Source organism: Aythya marila (assembly GCF_965140915.1).
Source record: "Aythya marila genome assembly, chromosome: 7".
Classification (NCBI taxonomy): domain Eukaryota; kingdom Metazoa; phylum Chordata; class Aves; order Anseriformes; family Anatidae; genus Aythya; species Aythya marila.
The window spans coordinates 27,265,970-27,284,051 of NC_139048.1; the positions used below are offsets into that span (position 1 = coordinate 27,265,970).

At 38.8% G+C, this 18,082-nt stretch overlaps 1 protein-coding gene across 1 annotated transcript in view; it reads left to right on the forward strand.

Moving 5' to 3' along the window:
- The window catches only part of NRG3 (neuregulin 3), a 406,497-nt gene that overhangs the window by 286,412 nt on the left and 102,003 nt on the right, over positions 1 to 18,082 (forward strand). The window contains exon 3 of the mRNA XM_082764302.1: positions 11,479 to 11,552. Within this exon, the coding sequence (XP_082620428.1) occupies positions 11,479 to 11,552 (74 nt within the window). The remainder of the gene's footprint in view (positions 1 to 11,478; positions 11,553 to 18,082) is intronic.

Genomic DNA, 18,082 nt, shown 5'->3' on the forward strand with positions numbered 1-18,082 from the left:
ATCTATAAAATGAGATGTGTGCTGATCAGATGAAATAAGGAGGTAGCATAAGCAATTTTATTTCCTGCTATAAAGTGAGAGGGCATCATTTGTGTAGACCTTGTCAGTAGTTAGGAGTATTTTAACTGGCACCTCCAGAGTGGCTTTGGTGATTCTTTCCAAACAAGGTGCCAACTCCCATCAGAAATGAAAATCTTGGAAGGCTGGCCTGAATCTGTCTGAAAAGCCTAGAGCATAGGCATCTCTTGCAACTGAAGTGGTCACTTCATACCTGTCTGGTCAGAAGAACCACTGTTGGTGTAGTCCATCTCAGGGCCTGCTGTGAGTGCTTTGGGCAAACACCCAAATACCATTTTTACAGTGTAGCTCATTTAGGTGTCAGATCCAAATTCAATTTCTAAGCCAGCAGGAGTCCTTACAGTGGGACTGTGCTCCTCACTGGGAGCCAACCTCTCAAATCAAGGGTAGGCTGTGTGTAAGGCACCCTTGTCTCAAAATGGTGGGAGTGGGGGGGGGACCTGTTTTGCCCCTGTCAGCAGTCCAGTTTGGGCTCCTATGACCCAAGACTCTGAAGATCAGCCTTACTGATTTCTTTGCTGGCAGTCTGGGCAGACAAGGGTTTTTGAGTCACCTGTTCAAGATCACAAGATTTTTTTTCTTGTTTTCTTAGGTACTAAAGGAAGACGTGTGAGTACATATATTTCTATAGCTTTTTTTTTCCCTAGAAACATTCTCCATGTAAAGTCATGCACTAGTAAACCCCTCCAGTTCTCCGTTTGTTATTTCCATATTAGATCTGAGATTTTGTTTGTTAGATCTGTATAGAAAGAAAAATAGTATCAAAGACTCCTTACTGTAAGTCATAGATTAAAGAAAGCGGACTTAAATTTGCCATTACTCTTTAATTATCTCCTGCCTGCTTAACACTGTAGCTGTATAAGATTTGTTGTTGTTGTTTTTCTGTCCATGCGCTCTTTCTATTGCAGTAGTTGACACAGATGACAAAGAACACCTTGCTGAGCTAGTGAGATGATTTGAGTGCTAGTAGAGACACTCTGTCCCTCTGGATAAGGATTGGCTTGATGTGACCTTGAGCTATTTAAGAGAGTAATCTATGTCAAGCATTATTCCATATATTATTACTGGACAAGCATTTAAGTTTCTAATACATATTTTAAAATTGTCCAAAAATGCATCAGAAACTTCAACTAAAATTTGACAGATGTTTTTGAATCTGCAGGGCTCAACTTGCATGACTTATTCATGATAATCAATGGATCCATAGTACTTTTAGCTGGGCTTTAAATGCTTCAGGAATACCATTTCACTGAGAATACTCAGTTTGGCTCTGTTTTTGAACGGGGTAATAAGAAAACAAAATTAAAAACATATTTGAAACTTTTTGAAAAAAAGTACAAGGCTGCTGCTTTTGTTAAGTAGCTGGAAGCAAAAACCTTCAGTTCTGAGCATGTAATATGTGTGGGGAGAAAACTTGGAAAAGAAACACATCCAGCCAATCTCTTGCTAAGTACTAATGAGTTTGCATCTCTCTCTAGGATTGGCTCACTTATTGTTATAATTGCTGTCTGTAACAAATGGCCACTTGAAGATGAGGTAGGCCATGAATACCATGATAGTATCTATAAATCTAATGTCTTTTAGTCCTTCCTTAATTGATTTTGAGACATCTTTTTTTCCTACCTAAGTCCATCCCTGAAAGATCTTTTCAAGAAGAGTTCTGAAGGGCTTTTATAAAGATGGTAATCTTGGGCAGACATAATGTAAAGCAAAGGTCTCATTTTCATTTGTTTTTCAAGTATTGAATGTGGCTTTCATCTGTGCCTTAGCAGCATGAGGCTTTGAATATGGTATGAAATCACTTTCCATTTATTCAAAAGCTTTCTCATAGCTGATGAATGCCTTACATAATGAAAGACTATATTCATTTATCATCCATAGTAAATCGTTTATCACACAGCAGAGATATATTGGGGGAAAACCTAATCAAAGCTTTTCAGTTTTTCTGCTTGGTTAAATACAAAATAACAGAGAAGTGATTGCTCAGTTAGTTGGTTAAACATTTTGTTTATTAGATGATATTCCAAGACCATTTCTCATGCTTTGTGGTTTATGGATTGAAGTCTTTTAAGGAGAAGAGAACATTTCTTTTTATAATGGTTGTGGAAAGGTTGTGACGAATTCCGTCCATCGAATTAAATTTGAAAGATATAGGGCAGAACTAAAATATTCCTTCAAAAAGCAAAAGAGAATGCAAAAAATTACAGTTCTGAAGTGCAGTCACTGCCAGGGTTGCTTCTGAAAGCTTCCATTAGACTTGTCCATCTCTACTGATGTTAAACTAGCATTTTCAGATCTTCAACTCATAGTTAGAATTGGCACTAGGGACTCAATTTATGCAATACAGACTGTAAATTTTCTTATTCCAGCACTAATATAAGGTAACAAAAGCTAACATTGAAAAAGTGAATTTTTAAAAATGAGAAATGTTGATTAAGCCAATTCAAATCTTCCCTGTTTTGAAATATTTTTTTCCAGATATTGATTTTTTTTTTTCTCTTTGGAGTAAAATTGTTTTTTACATCTAAACTTCTATGGTGAAACAAATGTTGCCTGTCCAGAGCTGTCTGTCCTAATCAGAGTTCAAAAGTAATGTAAGCACTGTTTATGTGGAATTAGAAGTCTGTATGAACTTTTGTTGAGTAAGTGTTATCGCTTGTTCACCTCCTAATATTTGATTTTTATAGAACACAGCTGAAAAAAATCAAAATTTAAAAAAAAAAAATAATAAAAATCTGATACTAAACAATATGTTCTATTTGGTAAAGGAAAACTCTCCTGGGACCATGATGGGGGTGTTTAAGTAAAGGCTGGACGTGGTACTTAGGGACATGGTTTAGTGGGTAATATTGGTGGTTAGGGAACCGTTGGATCAGATAATCTGGGAGGTTTTTTCCAACCTTAATGATTCTATCATTTAAACAGGCTTAGCGTAAGGTGATTGTGACGTTGGCCCTGTTAACACTGATGGCATACTCTTGATTATTCTTTCCAGTCGTGCTCCAAATCCAGTTTCATTATGAATACTAGAAGTCAGTGGTTCTCAACACACTACTAAAAATAAAAAATAAAATTGGGGGGTTTTCTAATGTTTTGTTTAGTTTGAATTTCAGATGGAAATGTATCTTTGCTCCTATCATCTTTCTTTCCTTTCACTGGAATATTGCAAGGGCAAAATAGTTGGCAATACTTCAGAAGGATTCCTAGATTTCTTTAACAGATGTATCATTTTTGGCATGTAAATGCTGGTCAGTCTTGGCCACTGGGTCTCTTTATAGTGAATGACTGCAGGAGCAGTCTGTCCGTGGTGCATATTTCTAGCTTTTTTGTTTTTCTTTCAGCACAGTAATGCAGCCCTATCAGATTTGAATTTTTCTCTTACACAATAAACTATCACTTTGCGTTTTTAAGCTAAGAATGGAGCAAGATTTCATTTCTGTTGATTACTGAACAAGCCGGATGATACTTGTGATGTCTATTTTCTAGTCATTCCAGTGTGCTCTGGTTTGATGGTTCCTGAATACAGTCTTACTTAAAGACCAGTCTTCAGCTGGAGGAAGATAAAGGTCTTTAAAACCAGAAATTCTGTTGTTAAAGTATATGATGTAAATGACAAATTCTGTTGTATAAAGTATATGATTTAAGTCAATGAATTCATCCTAGCTTAATTATAAGTAAACTTTTCATTTGAAGCTACATAGCAAGGTTTGTCACACTTAATAGATGTGGCAGCAGCCAACAGCTGGAGGCTTACATCAGTTAAACTCCATTCAGTGCTGAAGTTAGGCATCAGCCTGTTTTGTATGGATTTAAGTAATTACATAGATTTGATTGGATAAGCAGCTTGACTAGGTTCTCTGGAAATCCCAGTGCTTTCTACATATGTGACTATAGTGGATTTGAAACATGACTACATTAAACTTCAAAGCTGTTTTTCATTCTTGAATCTGACCATTGAAACTAAACTACAGTCATTTGCGAAGTTGTCACTTCAAAAGTGTTATGAATATTGTGACTTCTATCCAGATATATATTTTATGAAAACAAAAGGAAAAAAATATTTCTTAAGGGTTTCATTGTCCTTATTATGAGGGTGGAGATAATTTTCATCCACAGGAAAAACATGAAGCCTGTGTGTTGGTTTGAGATGCAGCCCCTCTGCCTGTGGGTATATTGCAAGTAAATTTGATACCAAGTTTACTTTTATTTACTTCTTTTACATCTGTTATACATTAACCATATCTCTCAGGATACAAATGCTAACCTAAATTTTAAGTCAATGTTATAGTCAAGCACAATGCAACAGTTCTGTTTTGTTTTGTTTTTAATTTTTCATGCAACACCAAATGAAAAAGCTGGTTGTGGGTGACAGGAGAGGGAATGGTTACTGAATTGTTGCCACAGATCTGGACAGTTTGAATGGCTTTGTCAACACATCTTGCTATTTTTTTTATTTCTTTTTCTGACCTATCCTTTGTGAAAAATGAAGGATAACCATCCAGAGCAGTAGAGAAATGATAATTTGGTAGTTTCTGCATAACCTTGGTTGAGGCATTTAAATCAAATTCATATAACTTCTTTTTAAATGCTAAAAGGCTCATTTAGTTCAATGGTTCCTACAGAGGATTTAGAGAATTCCAATTTTACTAAAGTATCCCCATTTAGCTTCTCTGAAGCTAAAGGAACCTGAAAGACTGGAGTCAACAAATGAGTTGAAAGTTGTATTATCCAAATCTAGGCAATGACATAGGTTTTTGTAGGTTTGACCTTTAAATCTTGATGCATTTGCTACAAGTGCATAATAGTACTTCCCTATTTCAGAGAGGTGCACTGACAATTTCTAGCCTGAAAAATATAGTGAATTATACCAATAAGTAAAGACTTTAAAAAGTCTGATTCAATTTCTCTATTGAAGTTAGTGTTTCAGCTAGCCTGGTTTTAGGACGAATTATATAGGAAAACTTTTTCACCCTTTCCTGGCTGCATTTTCAATATAATTTCCTTTGTGGTTACTTGTTCTACTTACTTTTAACAATTGCAGGATTTTAAAAGAAAATTGACAGAACGGTGATTTTTTTCCCCAAAGTTGATAATGTCCATTCTGTAAGAATTGTACTATTTCTTTACACAATAAAGAACCTTATTTCTTTTTAAAAAAAGGAAAAGGAAAGTCAGATGCATGCCTTAATTTAATCACAACATAGATTGCAAGGTCTTAAAAAAAAAAAAAATCATAATAAATGTTCAAACCCTGAATATGAAACCTTTATTATATAGAAAGTTTCATCTCTGGGTGGAAGTTATTCTAGATTCTAGAAAAAAAATCTTTAGAATGCAGTTTGTTACTGCTTATGAAACTGAAGAGTATCTTAGCAGGGAAATGAGTTTGTGTTGCTGCTGTAGGTATGAGAGGAATGAGCATCTTCAATACATAATGCAAATGGAATCATGTTTAAGAGCACATCATCAGTGATATGGCCTTCAGAAAGGATCCTTCAAATGTACAGTTCTATTAGCGTGTAAACCACCTTTCCATCTTTGCTAATGAAAATCACTGAGGAGAAACTGCATTTTTATAATCTAGTTTTACAATCTAGCGCTTTGTTTTAGGAAGAGATTAAGCTTTATTAAATTACATATGATGTGATGCTAAATAGATCAAGGGAGGAATTAATGAAGGGCAGTTTCCTCTGTTGCTATGGCAGGCTCTTATAACCGGTTTTGTATCAGGGCTGTCGCCCTTCCTCCTCCTCCTCTTCCCTTCTGCACCTCCTGCCGCTCATGTTACTGAGACCCGACCGCTTGCAGCCTGAGCTCCTGCAGCCCAGTGCCCACCTGCATTCTCACAACCAAGAAAAGCCATGGCTCTTCCTTTAACAGATTGCCTGTAAGTTACTGCATGAACCTTTTATGAGACAATATTGGAAAGGTCATATTAACTTCAAAAAGTCTTTCCATTGTGAGACTACAGGAACAAGTTAGCAAAGAGAAAAGAGTCGTCTCTGCTCACCATGTGCCCTGTCTGTGGCAATTTCTGGAGAAGTCTGCAATAATGGTTAGCTCACTTTGCGTTACAATATTACTTCTGCTTTGTATTCCACTACAAACACTGTTGGGTGTAAACACCACCTGATAACAGTATTAGTTTTCTGAGGCTTGACACATGGCTATTTCACCTGTTCCTGCATTAGATTAGATTAGAACTGTGATGGAAGTTTCTTTGCACCCTGTTGAAGTTGTGTGTTCATTGGTTTGGCGGGGCCAGGTTCTGTGCTTAGGTCCTGGTGGCCCTCTGTGGTGCTGGGGCTGCTCAAGCTGGAGCAGGGCTCATTGCTCCCTGCAGCTGCCTGGGTGCTGTGGTGAGGGAGGTGCTGCTCTCACTTCTCAGGCAGTGGGACGCAGGGAGGCAGCCTCAGGAGGTTTTGACTGGATACTAGGAAGAATTTCTTCGTGGAAAAGATGGTTGGGCATTGGGACGGGCTGCCCAGAGAAGTGGTGAAGTCACCATTCCTAGAGGGTATTGAAGAGCTGTGTGGACGCACATGGACATGTAGGATGTGCTTTGGTGGTAGACTTGGTACTGTTAGGTGATGGTTGGACTTGGTGATCTGAAAGGCATTTTCCAACCTAAACGATTCTGGTTATCTATTCTAGGAAGTACTGTTATAGAAAATAATCAAGTGATCGTTGCATTTCTGGGATATAGAAAACCTGGGCTTGAGTCTTTCATGCTTCATTTTCACACCAAAAATGGAATGCATATCTCTTACTTCTCAGGTCAGTGCACAGGCTGCCCTGTCTGACCCTCACTGTTGAGATGATTTTTTTTCTTCCCTGTGAACGAAATCTTTGCCTTACAACAGTTACAATAATAAATACAAATTTCCATTGATTACAGTTAAGGTCATTCTAGCTGAAAGCAGAGAAGCCTATCATTAGCTTACCTGCAGAGCAGAGGACTTATTTTTCATTGTTTATGGCATATTCCAGGCTAAACTCCAGTACAACCCAGTAGCCCATAAAATGTCATGGCTTGCAATATATATTTATTGCATAACTGGTGCTCTAACCCAGGATAACGTGTATTGCATTCTCTGTGTGAAAACAAATATTGATCAAAATGTGTAAACCATTGGTATATTTCTTTACCAGGATCGCTGATGCTTGTCTCAGAGAACAATTAAAACATACAGGATATGCTGTTACCTGGCATCTGGTTTTCAGTACAATGGCTGTTAATAGTGTCATGAGAAAGTAATTGACTTTTTGATATTTAAGTGTGAATGTGCTTGAGTAGAGTAGAAAGAAAAAAAAAAAGAGAGAAAAAAAAAGGAAAACAAACCTTACTACCACAATTGAGAAATGTGCTTCTGCATGTGTTTTCACAGAAAGTACATGTATGTTGTGGGTGGTTCTGTAAGTGTAATACACAATGAAGCTTGTCTTTGGTGACCTTAAAAATCATCATATTAAAGTATATTAGGAAGTGAAGGATGTGAAGAATATATAATAAAATAATTCTGGCTGAATTTGGTAACTATCATTTAGTCATGTACTGGTTGTAAGATTTTCAGTAGCTACAGATCAGCTTTATCTAGAATTCTCTTTTCATACCTCTTTAATTTAAACATAATAATTTAAATCCTTCTTAAACTTTTGTTGATAATTTTGGTCCAGAGCTAAGACAGATACAGTTACTTGGGGAGAAAATCAGAGTGAAAAATAGTGAGTTCCCTTTTCATATTTACTTTGCACTTAGTCTTTAATTAATGCTATTTAAAGAGCCTATCACCATGGTCTGCACTTGAGCACGTGCCCAAGTCTGTTCATAGAGTAAAGTGCTTTAGAAGATACCTGATTTCTGGTGTTGGATCAGAGCTTACACAATGCTTTCAGCCCTTTGCTATAGGGTCCCACCTACAGGTCAGAGCTTGCATTTCACTATGAGCAATGTCTTATCCTAGTTTCATTTTCTTTTCTTTTATTTTCTAAAGCCATTTCTAATAAGCCCTTGCTTGTTATACAATCAAATGATCATTTGTACATTCATCTGTATCAGAGTATTTCTGAAGATTTTCCTGATTGCTCACAGCTTTTCTAATACATGCACAAATATAAATGTGATCCTTTGCACTGCACATGGCAGTGTTTAAGGACCTAAACTGGACTTCTCTGAACTTCTAAATCTGACACAACACTGTTGCTTTAATAATTTTTTGTTTGGTTTTCCTCCTTAGAGGCATGATGCCAATTAGCAACACGTACACTTGTCAGGTAACGTGGGCACAACTATCACATCTGGCACTTTAGGATGGACAGCATATGCTTTAGCAAAGATTATAGGATGCCACGACATGAGCAGCTTTTATTGTATTTCAGCGTTATATCTGTTATGTGTGTATTCTACAAGACTTAAATTTCACAAGACTTTATTCCAAAGATTTAAACTGTGGTGTGATATTGACAGAGCAGGTACTGTTATTACTTGATGTCTTACAGATTTCAAAAATTATTTGATAATGAAACTAGATAAATTAGTTTTTATCTTTGTTAAAACATTAGTATCTTTTAAAACACAAGCTATTATCTTAGTGTAAGATTACATTTTTATATTAAAAGATTTTGTTTATTCTTTGATATATCAGCCACCTCTATTCAGTTTTGAAAATAACAAAAATAAATTCTTGTTTTGGCATGTTCATTGAAATGAACAGGTAAGTGAAAATGTTACTTAAGATGCATCCAACTCAGTCAACCATCTGATTACTGTATGCTCCAGTTTCACGCTGTTGGAGATGAGCAGTAGTATGATATAGCCAGGACAGAAGTAATAGCTTGATATGACAGCCAGTCCCATTATTATCTGCAGATTGCATAGCGTAGTTGAGGCAGTGCACAATCCAGTCAGCAACCAAGGATGCTCAGTTTTACAAGGCATCAGATGTAAATTTGAGGGACTCTGTGATATATTCTGTTCCAACCCATCGCTCCTACAAACTCAGGAAATGAAAGCCATGGAAACACATCTAACTTAGTACTTGTGTGATACTTTACCAGTTACAGGAGTCTTGCATCAGATTGTTTTCAAGGACACCAACTTTATAGGCCTCTGCAGAATTTGCAGCTGGTAAAATGTAGCCCTTGTGAACAACATTAAAGGGAAAAGAGAATTTTCACAGCTCCAGTTACTGCTTTTGACAGACAGGAAAAACATTTTTCTAAAGTAAAAGACTGGTGTTTGGCTTGGCTCTTGATACAGTTGGTGGAATTGGAACAGAGACCCCCGAGTTCATTGCCTGCCCTGGCAGCTAATAGGAGCAAAGTTTCTCTCCTTCAGTTCCAGCATAAGCAATTAGTTACCTGGACCATCTGACAGCTGAAACAAATGGTGCAGATTCTTTCTCAGCTGTGAAGTGAGACAATAAAATACCTGTTTTTTTACATGAGGAGGGGTGGAATGATATAAAAGGACGGCAGCAGAGCTGCTGGCTGAGATGGCCGTGTTGGCTGTCAGAGAGGATGGGAAGGGGTAGCTCCTGCTGCTGTACAGTACTTGTAGCATCACTCTGCCTGGTCCTGCCTGGTGGTAGTCACACACAGCTCTTCCAGGAGTTATTGCTCTGTGACTCTGTCGTTGCCTGTAGCAGCAAAGCTTTCAGTTGTGGAGTTAGGCTAGGTGATGAACCCTGGTTCGGCTTGCAGACTAACACTGCAATACAGAGAATTTTAAGTCTGTAATAGGGCAATAGCAAATGAGGTAGGTATAAATGTCCATCCAGAAGTTAATAGAAAATGATAATGCAGAGAATATCACCATCCTTGAAGGTTGTTCTTAAGCTGTGAGATGAAGTCTACCAAGTTTCCTCAAGAGTGAGAAGGAAAGTTTGTGTTCAATGTGAGACTGCTTATGGTATTTTATAATCTGAGTAAAAAAAAAAAAAAAAAACAAAAAACAAAGAAAAAAAAAAAACAAAAAAAAAAACAAAAAAAAACACATGCAACAGTGTATGAGTATATGAAGACTTCTTCAGTTTTTCTGAATAGTGGCCAGTTTTTAACTCAATATGCTGCATTAAGAAAAAATAAATATATGTATGTGTGTTTGTGTATATATATCTTCAGAATGTTTTTTCCTTGACTGACAATTTGAGATCACTGCCACAGGATCCAAATTCAGTTTTTTTCCAGTCAGTCATTTTATAGATATGCAGGTCCCAATGACAAAGAAGCACTAGGTATCCTTCAGGGAGGTATTGAAAAAATACGTTTTTAAAATCCTTCTACTGTAGATTGTTGGGTCTGATAGGAATTCTTATAACTTATATTTTACTCACAAAGTTGTTGTTTTTAACCCCTAAATCAGTGCTGGTGAGATGCACTTCTCTCTGAAACATTAATTTGTTAATCCAAAAGCATTTTAAAAGGCAACTTTTAGAGGAAGCCTGAGTAGAAACACTGTGAAGGAGCAGAACTTCTGTTCCTGACATTATCATATACAGTTGTCAATCCTAATGAAGGTACTGATGTTGATTTGAGCATATTGTTTATATGATGTGCAGGAGCGTTGGGAGATAAGTAGTCCCTGTTGCTATCATTTATAATTAAAGTGTCCATCACTTTTCTCTGTTAAACTGCTTAACGAATAAATAATTAAAGGCCCGATTCTGATATGCTTAGCTGAAATGAAAAAGACTGTTCTGAGAACAGTCCAAATGCAGCAAATGGAATTTCTTCAAAGTAAGGATGCAAGATAAATAACAGTATTAGAATATTAGTCAAAGCAATTTCAGGTTTATTGCGGCAGTGAGATATTCTGGTTTATGTGCTTCAAAACTGAATGCCACAGATATCTAAGATTGTTCACTTACAAGCAATGTCTGACGTTGTCTATCAAGCCTAAACACATTATCTTTTAAGCACAGTAGGCACTAGTCTTAAAATTAATGGCTGGATAAGTGTTCACTGCATATTCAAACATCCTAAGATGAATGAGTTGTAAATCTCTTGTTTTGTACAATGTAGAAGCTTTTTAAAGTTTTGTTCTATCTAATGGGCTTAACTTATTTACGAATGTCTATTTTATTGAGGGTTTTTCTTTGATCATTGAACTGATATTTGAGTTTTAATTTGATATTTAAATAAAGGTTATGCTTAAATGATGTTTCTTTTGATAGTTTCTAAAATAACCAAAAAGGATTGAAAAGAATTTCTTTAAAGACAAACGATTTTATGTGGTCCTGTTGTGTTTTAATTACCTTGCTTCTATAATAGTTCAAATAACTATGAATATTGCAAGTCCCTCACAGCATTGAAAGGGAAATTTTCAGTTGATTTTGCTACCTTGAAATTAACCTTTTACTATCGCATGCGTATGTTTGTCATTTATCCCCTTTTTCTCAGGTGCAAAGAGGGCTACCAAGGAGTCCGCTGTGACCAATTTTTGCCGAAAACCGACTCAATCTTGTCAGATCCAAGTACGTCAAATGCTTTTCTTATATTTTTATCCCGTGCTGGAGGCTGTTCTTGCTATGCGAGATGACCCTTTGCCTATTGTCAAAAAGTATATTAGGGACCACTGCAGTTGCATGCAGGGACCAGTATTGCTTTTGTAGATTACAACATTTAAAAATAAATAAAAACACATCCATCAGTCTCCATGCTAATAAAACATCCTGTCGCAGCAGAGCAGGCCATCGGGGGACTAGATTTCTTATGATGTGGAATGATGCTGTCAGTGATTAAAGCCAAAACATTCATGTTTCCTCCCTTTGACTCAAGAACAAGTAAAATTACATAATCTAAAAGGAAAACAAGTATGGGCTGCAAAGTGGTTCCTTCAAAGAAAATAAGTGCGTATTTTCTGGAGTTGCAGAGATTATCATCTCTTTGGAAATAGGTGATGTCTTATTTTATCATTCATTACTTTTCCTTCAGTTTACACAAAACCCGTTCACTTCTATGAATGATGTTGTTCTGTATTTGTGAAGTAAAGGTGTGCTTTCCATTTTTAATGTGGTGGGAAAGTAACTTTCTATTACACTGGTCAGTATGTGCCAAAATGCCATCTGCGTGTATGTTTTCCTACTCCACAGTCCCACTTTTTAAATTATATTGACTATCAAAAAATATTATGCAAGATTAATTCCTTGGAACCAAATCCATTTGCTAATTAATATGGTTCACGTTAAATTTTTAGATGAAGTGACATACAGGAAAGGGTCATATCCATCCTCTTATTTTTGTTCTTATACCTGGAAAATGTAATATATTAAAGTCTTCTGCTTTTGGGTGCTCTTTAAAATGTCATTTTGGTTGTTTTGTTTCTGTTTTTTGAACAATAATGCTTGTTCTTCAAGTCTTTTTTGTGCTTTCTGCTTATTTTCTTGTTCTTTTTCATGTGAAAGCCTGTTGCCAAAGATACCTGTTGTTTTGTATTTCTGTATGTTGTATACCCTCCATTCTAGTTTGCCTTGTATTTGTTTTAGCTTTTTGTTTTTGCTTGACCTTTAACTGTAAAGTGCAGAGCCTATAATGAATAGGTATATTTTATCTCTGCCAAGCTGTGTGTGCATGTGTAAACATCGCAGTTGTGTATGTGTGAACAAAAAAGGTACTTTGCATCCCAAAAGTTGGGGAAAGGTAACTCAATTAGCAACGGGGCAGGGTGGTACCTTTCTGACATGTTTTAAACATGGAACTCTGGTGGTATCCTCTCTAAGGCAGAGCTGTAGTGTTTCACTGAAACTGATGTTGATGCAGTACAAAGCCCAGAAAAATATTTCTGTGTTAAGATGCATCTAACAAGGCCAAAAGCCCTACGGTGTTTACGTGCTGCAAACATTGTTGATTTTTTTTGCAGCATTGTGCTGGTTGCACAGATTTGTTTGTCTGAACTTGGGAGCCACACTGGTTGTTTTCTGACTGTAGTGTTTCCATAAAATTGTTGAGCAGTGATTCTGCTCCATAAGCTAAGGTTCTGCTGAAACGTCCTTGTTGACAACTTCTGACTATAAAAGGCAATTTAATTGTATTTATTAACACTTGCATTTAGAAATACATTATTTGTTTGATGTTGACGTAGATCTGGTCACACCTGTGGCCCAAGAATGGTCCTTCTGCCAATATAAATTAAGAAGGCTAATGTGAACCAGGTATTTTCCTAGTCAGTTTTGAAATGTAACTTGTATTTAAACATCTGCATTCAAAGGAGAAAAAGCTTTTGCTCAGGCCTGTTCCTGTGTGTAGGCATAGTGTTAGTAGGTATGCACATATACACTTGTTCTAAGCATGACTCTCCTGCAAGGTAGATATTAAAAAAAAAAATGATGCAGCTGAACATTTATAATATCAGCATTTTATTTAAGAGTTAAATCAGTAAAGTATTTACCTTTCTTTCCATGAGAAAAAAATGAACGTCTCACTGATGGTTAGCACTCGGTAGAGGTCATATTTACTATTTGCATAACCAGAGGACTGTAAAAAGTATTTGACACTATTTTGACACAGTAGTCAAGTGCAACATGACCGTCTCCAAAGCGTCTGGTGTTGCTTTGCAAAAATTTAGTTTTGTAGTTGAATGTGTAGTTTTAGATTAGCAGGAGAACTGCTGAAGGATACTAAAGGGTGCATTTGGAGGTGGCTTCAGAAAGAAGTAATTTTTCCAGATGCAAGCCTCAGTTCCAGAAGTTGAACACTCAAATGAGTTCACTTGTGTCGGGACAGCATTCAGCCAACACTGGTGTCACTCAAGTTTTATAAGCAAGTCTAGCTCACTTGAGTTTTGTGGGATTGTTTATGATTCTTGGAAGTAAATATGTTCTGAGCTGCCACTGGTACATAGAATCATAGAATATCCTGAGTTGGAAGGGACCCTTAAGGATCATCAAGTCCAACTCTTGACACCGCACAGGTCTACCCAAAAGTTCAGACCATGTGCCTAAGTGCACAGTCCAATCTCTTCTTAAATTCAGACAGGCTCGGTGCAGTGACCGCTTCCCTGTTCCAGTGGAAGCCTGTTCCAGTGTGCAACCACCCTCTCTGTGAAGAACCCCCTCCTGACGTCCAGCCTAAATTTCCCCTGCCTCAGCTTAACCCCGTTCCCGCGGGTCCTGTCATTGGTGTTAATGGAGAAAAGGTCTCCTGCCTCTCGACACCCCCTTACAAGGAAGTTGTAGACTGTGATGAGGTCTCCCCTCAGCCTCCTCTTCTCCAGGCTGAACAGGCCCAGTGACCTCAGCCGTTCTTCGTACGTCTTCCCCTCCAGGCCTTTCACCATCTTCGTAGCCCTCCTCTGGACACTTTCCAACAGTTTCATGTCCTTTTTATACTGTGGTGCCCAGAACTGCACACAGTACTCGAGGTGAGGCCGCACCAGCGCAGAGTAGAGCGGGACAATCACCTCCCTTGACCTACTAGCGATGCCGTGCTTGATGCACCCCAGGACACGATTGGCCTTCCTGGCTGCCAGGGCACACTGCTGGCTCATATTCAACTTGCTGTCTACCACGACCCCCAGATCCCTCTCTTCTAGGCTGCTCTCCAGCGTCTCATCACCCAGTCTGTACGTGCAGCCAGGGTTTCCCCGTCCCAGGTGCAGGACCCGGCACTTGCTCTTATTGAACTTCACGCGGTTGGTGATCGCCCAGCTCTCCAACCTGTCCAGATCCCTCTGCGAGGCCTTTACGCCCTCATTCGAGTCCACAACTCCTCCAAGTTTGGTGTCATCAGCAAACTTGCTCAAAATACCTTCTATTCCTACATCCAGATCGTTTATAAAAATATTGAGAAGTACCGGCCCTAAAATGGAGCCTTGAGGGACCCCACTGGTGACCGCCCACCAGCCTGACGCAGCCCCATTTACCATAAGCCTTTGGGCCCTGCCCATTAGCCAATTGCTCACCCATCGTATGAATAATGAATATGTGCCAAAAATGAATAATGTGCCAAAAAGGAAAAAAGGCTGCATGACAGTACAACTCATGCTCACAGTCACTGTCAAGAAGAAGGAATCTGTCAGTCCTAGTTAGGACAGGCCTGCGAATTATTGTTCACTCATCCTCTCCCTTGTGTATGGAGGAAGGACTAACAGGGCAAAAAGGTGAAATAGGACTTGCTGAAAGGAAATGATAAGAGTGTATTTGAAACATTGCTTCATCTTTCTCCATTTGAGCTAACTTCTCTCCAAAAGCACAGTTCATGGCAATGGTAGAGCAGTTATATTTTCAACATTATAAATACAACTTTAAGATGCTTTATAACTTTATATACAAGTCATTTTTCAGGCATGTGTAGTCCTGTGTGTAGCTATAGGATTGGAAACTTGTATACAGCATAAATTGTACAAATGTACTTATGTACTATCCTTTATAGTGTTCTGGAGTAGACCTGCCTGGACCAATGAGTCTTGAAAGGTAAGTTGTATCTAGGCTGCAGATATTCCATTTGATCAATTTTTATATTGAGGCAAAGTGCTACAGAATCACAGAATCACAGAATTTCTAGGTTGGAAGAGACCTCAAGGTCATCGAGTCCAACCTCTGACCTAACGCTAACAGTCCCCACTAAACCATATCCCTAAGCTCTACATCTAAACGTCTTTTGAAGACTTCCAGGGATGGTGACTCCACCACTTCCCTGGGCAGCCTGTTCCAATGCCTAACAACCCTTTCGGTAAAGAAGTTCTTCCTAACATCTAACCTAAAACTCCCCTGGCTCAACTTAAGCCCATTCCCCCTCGTCCTGTCACCAGGCACGTGGGAGAACAAACCAACCCCCACCTCGCTACAGCCTCCCTTGAGGTACCTATAGAGAGCGATAAGGTCGCCCCTGAGGCTCCTTTCCTCCAGGCTGAACAAGCCCAGCTCCCTCAGCCGCTCCTCGTAGGACTTGTTCTCCAGGCCCCTCACCAGCTTTGTCGCCCTTCTCTGCACCCGCTCAAGCACCTCCATGTCCTTCTTGTAGCGAGGGGCCCAAAACTGAACACAGTACTCGAGGTGCGGCCTCACCAGAGCTGAGTACAGGGGGACGATCACCTCCCTAGCCCTGCTGGTCACACTATTCCTGATACAAGCCAGGATGCCGTTGGCCTTCTTGGCCACCTGAGCACACTGCTGGCTCATATTCAGCTGACTATCCACCATCACTCCCAGGTCCTTCTCTGCCTGGCAGCTCTCCAACCATTCTTCTCCCAGCCTGTAGCTCTGCTTGGGGTTATTGCGCCCCAGGTGCAGGACCCGGCACTTGGCCTTGTTGAACTTCATGCAGTTGACCTCAGCCCATCAGTGCAGCCTATCCAGATCCTCCTGCAGAGCTTTCCTACCCCCGAGCAGATCGACACACGCACCTAACATCTGCGAACTTACTGAGGGTGCACTCGATGCCCTCGTCCAGATCATCGATGAAGATATTAAAGAGGACCGGCCCCAGCACCAAGCCCTGGAGGACGCCACTAGTGACTGGCCTCCAACTGGACTTGGCTCCATTCACCACGACTCTTTGGGCCTGGCTATCCAGCCAGTTTCTAACCCAACGAAGTGTGCGCCAGTCTCTGTGCATCTACACCAAAGTGGTGAAGAAAGCAATTGAGAAATGGTATGTCATATAACATTGTGTGTGTTGTTTTTTTTTTTTCTTTTTACCAAATTCAGTTGAACTTAGCCTTCAACTATTTTATCCCTAACGTAGCACTGCAAGTTATTTCCCATAGGGGAATTGGAAAAAAAAAAAAAAAAAAAAAAAAAGTGTTTTAGTTTTATGAAGTGCAATATTAATTTTGTATTAGACATATTGACATTTGAGTTGTCCTATATGACCAGAAAGGCTTAACTGAAGAGGGATCCCCTATCAAAGATCGGGAATGCTATTCAATCCTATTTCAAAATAAATGCATTATTTTATAAAAATAGAAAAATAAGATGGAAGGTTATGAGTAGTTAAGGTATGCTCCTGCAGTTGTGTTTGGCCCCATCATGTGATTACTTCCACAGGCTGATTATACTTCATTTTTACCACTTATGATCAGTGTGAACTAGCCACTAGAGACAGTTTTTGTATCACCCCTGCTCTGAAGGTTTCATATTCCAGTCAGAATTTGTCCGCAGCCAGAACTTGTCCATTATGTTTTTTGTTAAATGTGCGCCTTGTTTCAATATTGATACCTTTATCCATCAGTTTCCGCAAACAGTCGCATTATGCTTTGGGTCTGTCAGTCTGGCTTTTTCAAATGTCAGAAGTCTTGTTCCTATAGCGTTAGCTTTAGCCTGTGGTCGTATAATACTTGAACCTCTGCCAGCATGACACAAATCATGTTTCTTTTTGAATCTCATCAAAGACAAACCTGCAATCTCCATGTCTGGAATTTGCAATTATTCATTCTTAGATTACTTCTTTATGTAGCTAAGGATCAAAATCCCTCTCCCGGAAGACTCTGGGGCTGTAAATAAGTAAAACAAGTCCAGATAGTTTAAAAATAAAATACTTTTTTCCAGAAACATCTTCAAAGCCTCAAAACCCCAAACCTCTCCATGCCACCCACTCTCCCTCAGCCCCATCTTAATTACTATTTTATGCTATGTATTGCTACAATTGATATTTTTTTTGCCTAGATTAGTTTTGCATTTCTTTGGCATGTCTAAGTGGGAAGTGTCTGAGCAAAAGCATATATATGCCCATGTTTTCAGCCCATCAGTCCAACTCACTGCCCTGGGTTATTTTACTTAAGAGGCTTTCTTTAAGCACAGGCTTGGCTTTAGGAAGAGGTCTCTGCCTAGAAACAGTAGCAGTTATGTTAGTCTTAAGGCCTTATGCTTCAATCTGAGCTTAGCTGCCTTTTTTTCCTTCCAGTTTTGTATTTGTAAGATCATAGGATAACTTAGGTTAAAAGAGAAATCTGGAGTTCTCTGGAGAGCTCAGGAAACAGCCTCCTGCCTTAAGCAGAGCTACCTTTGAAGTTCCTGGTAACTGCACTGGACCCCACAAAGGCAGTCTGCAAAGGGACTGCTACTAA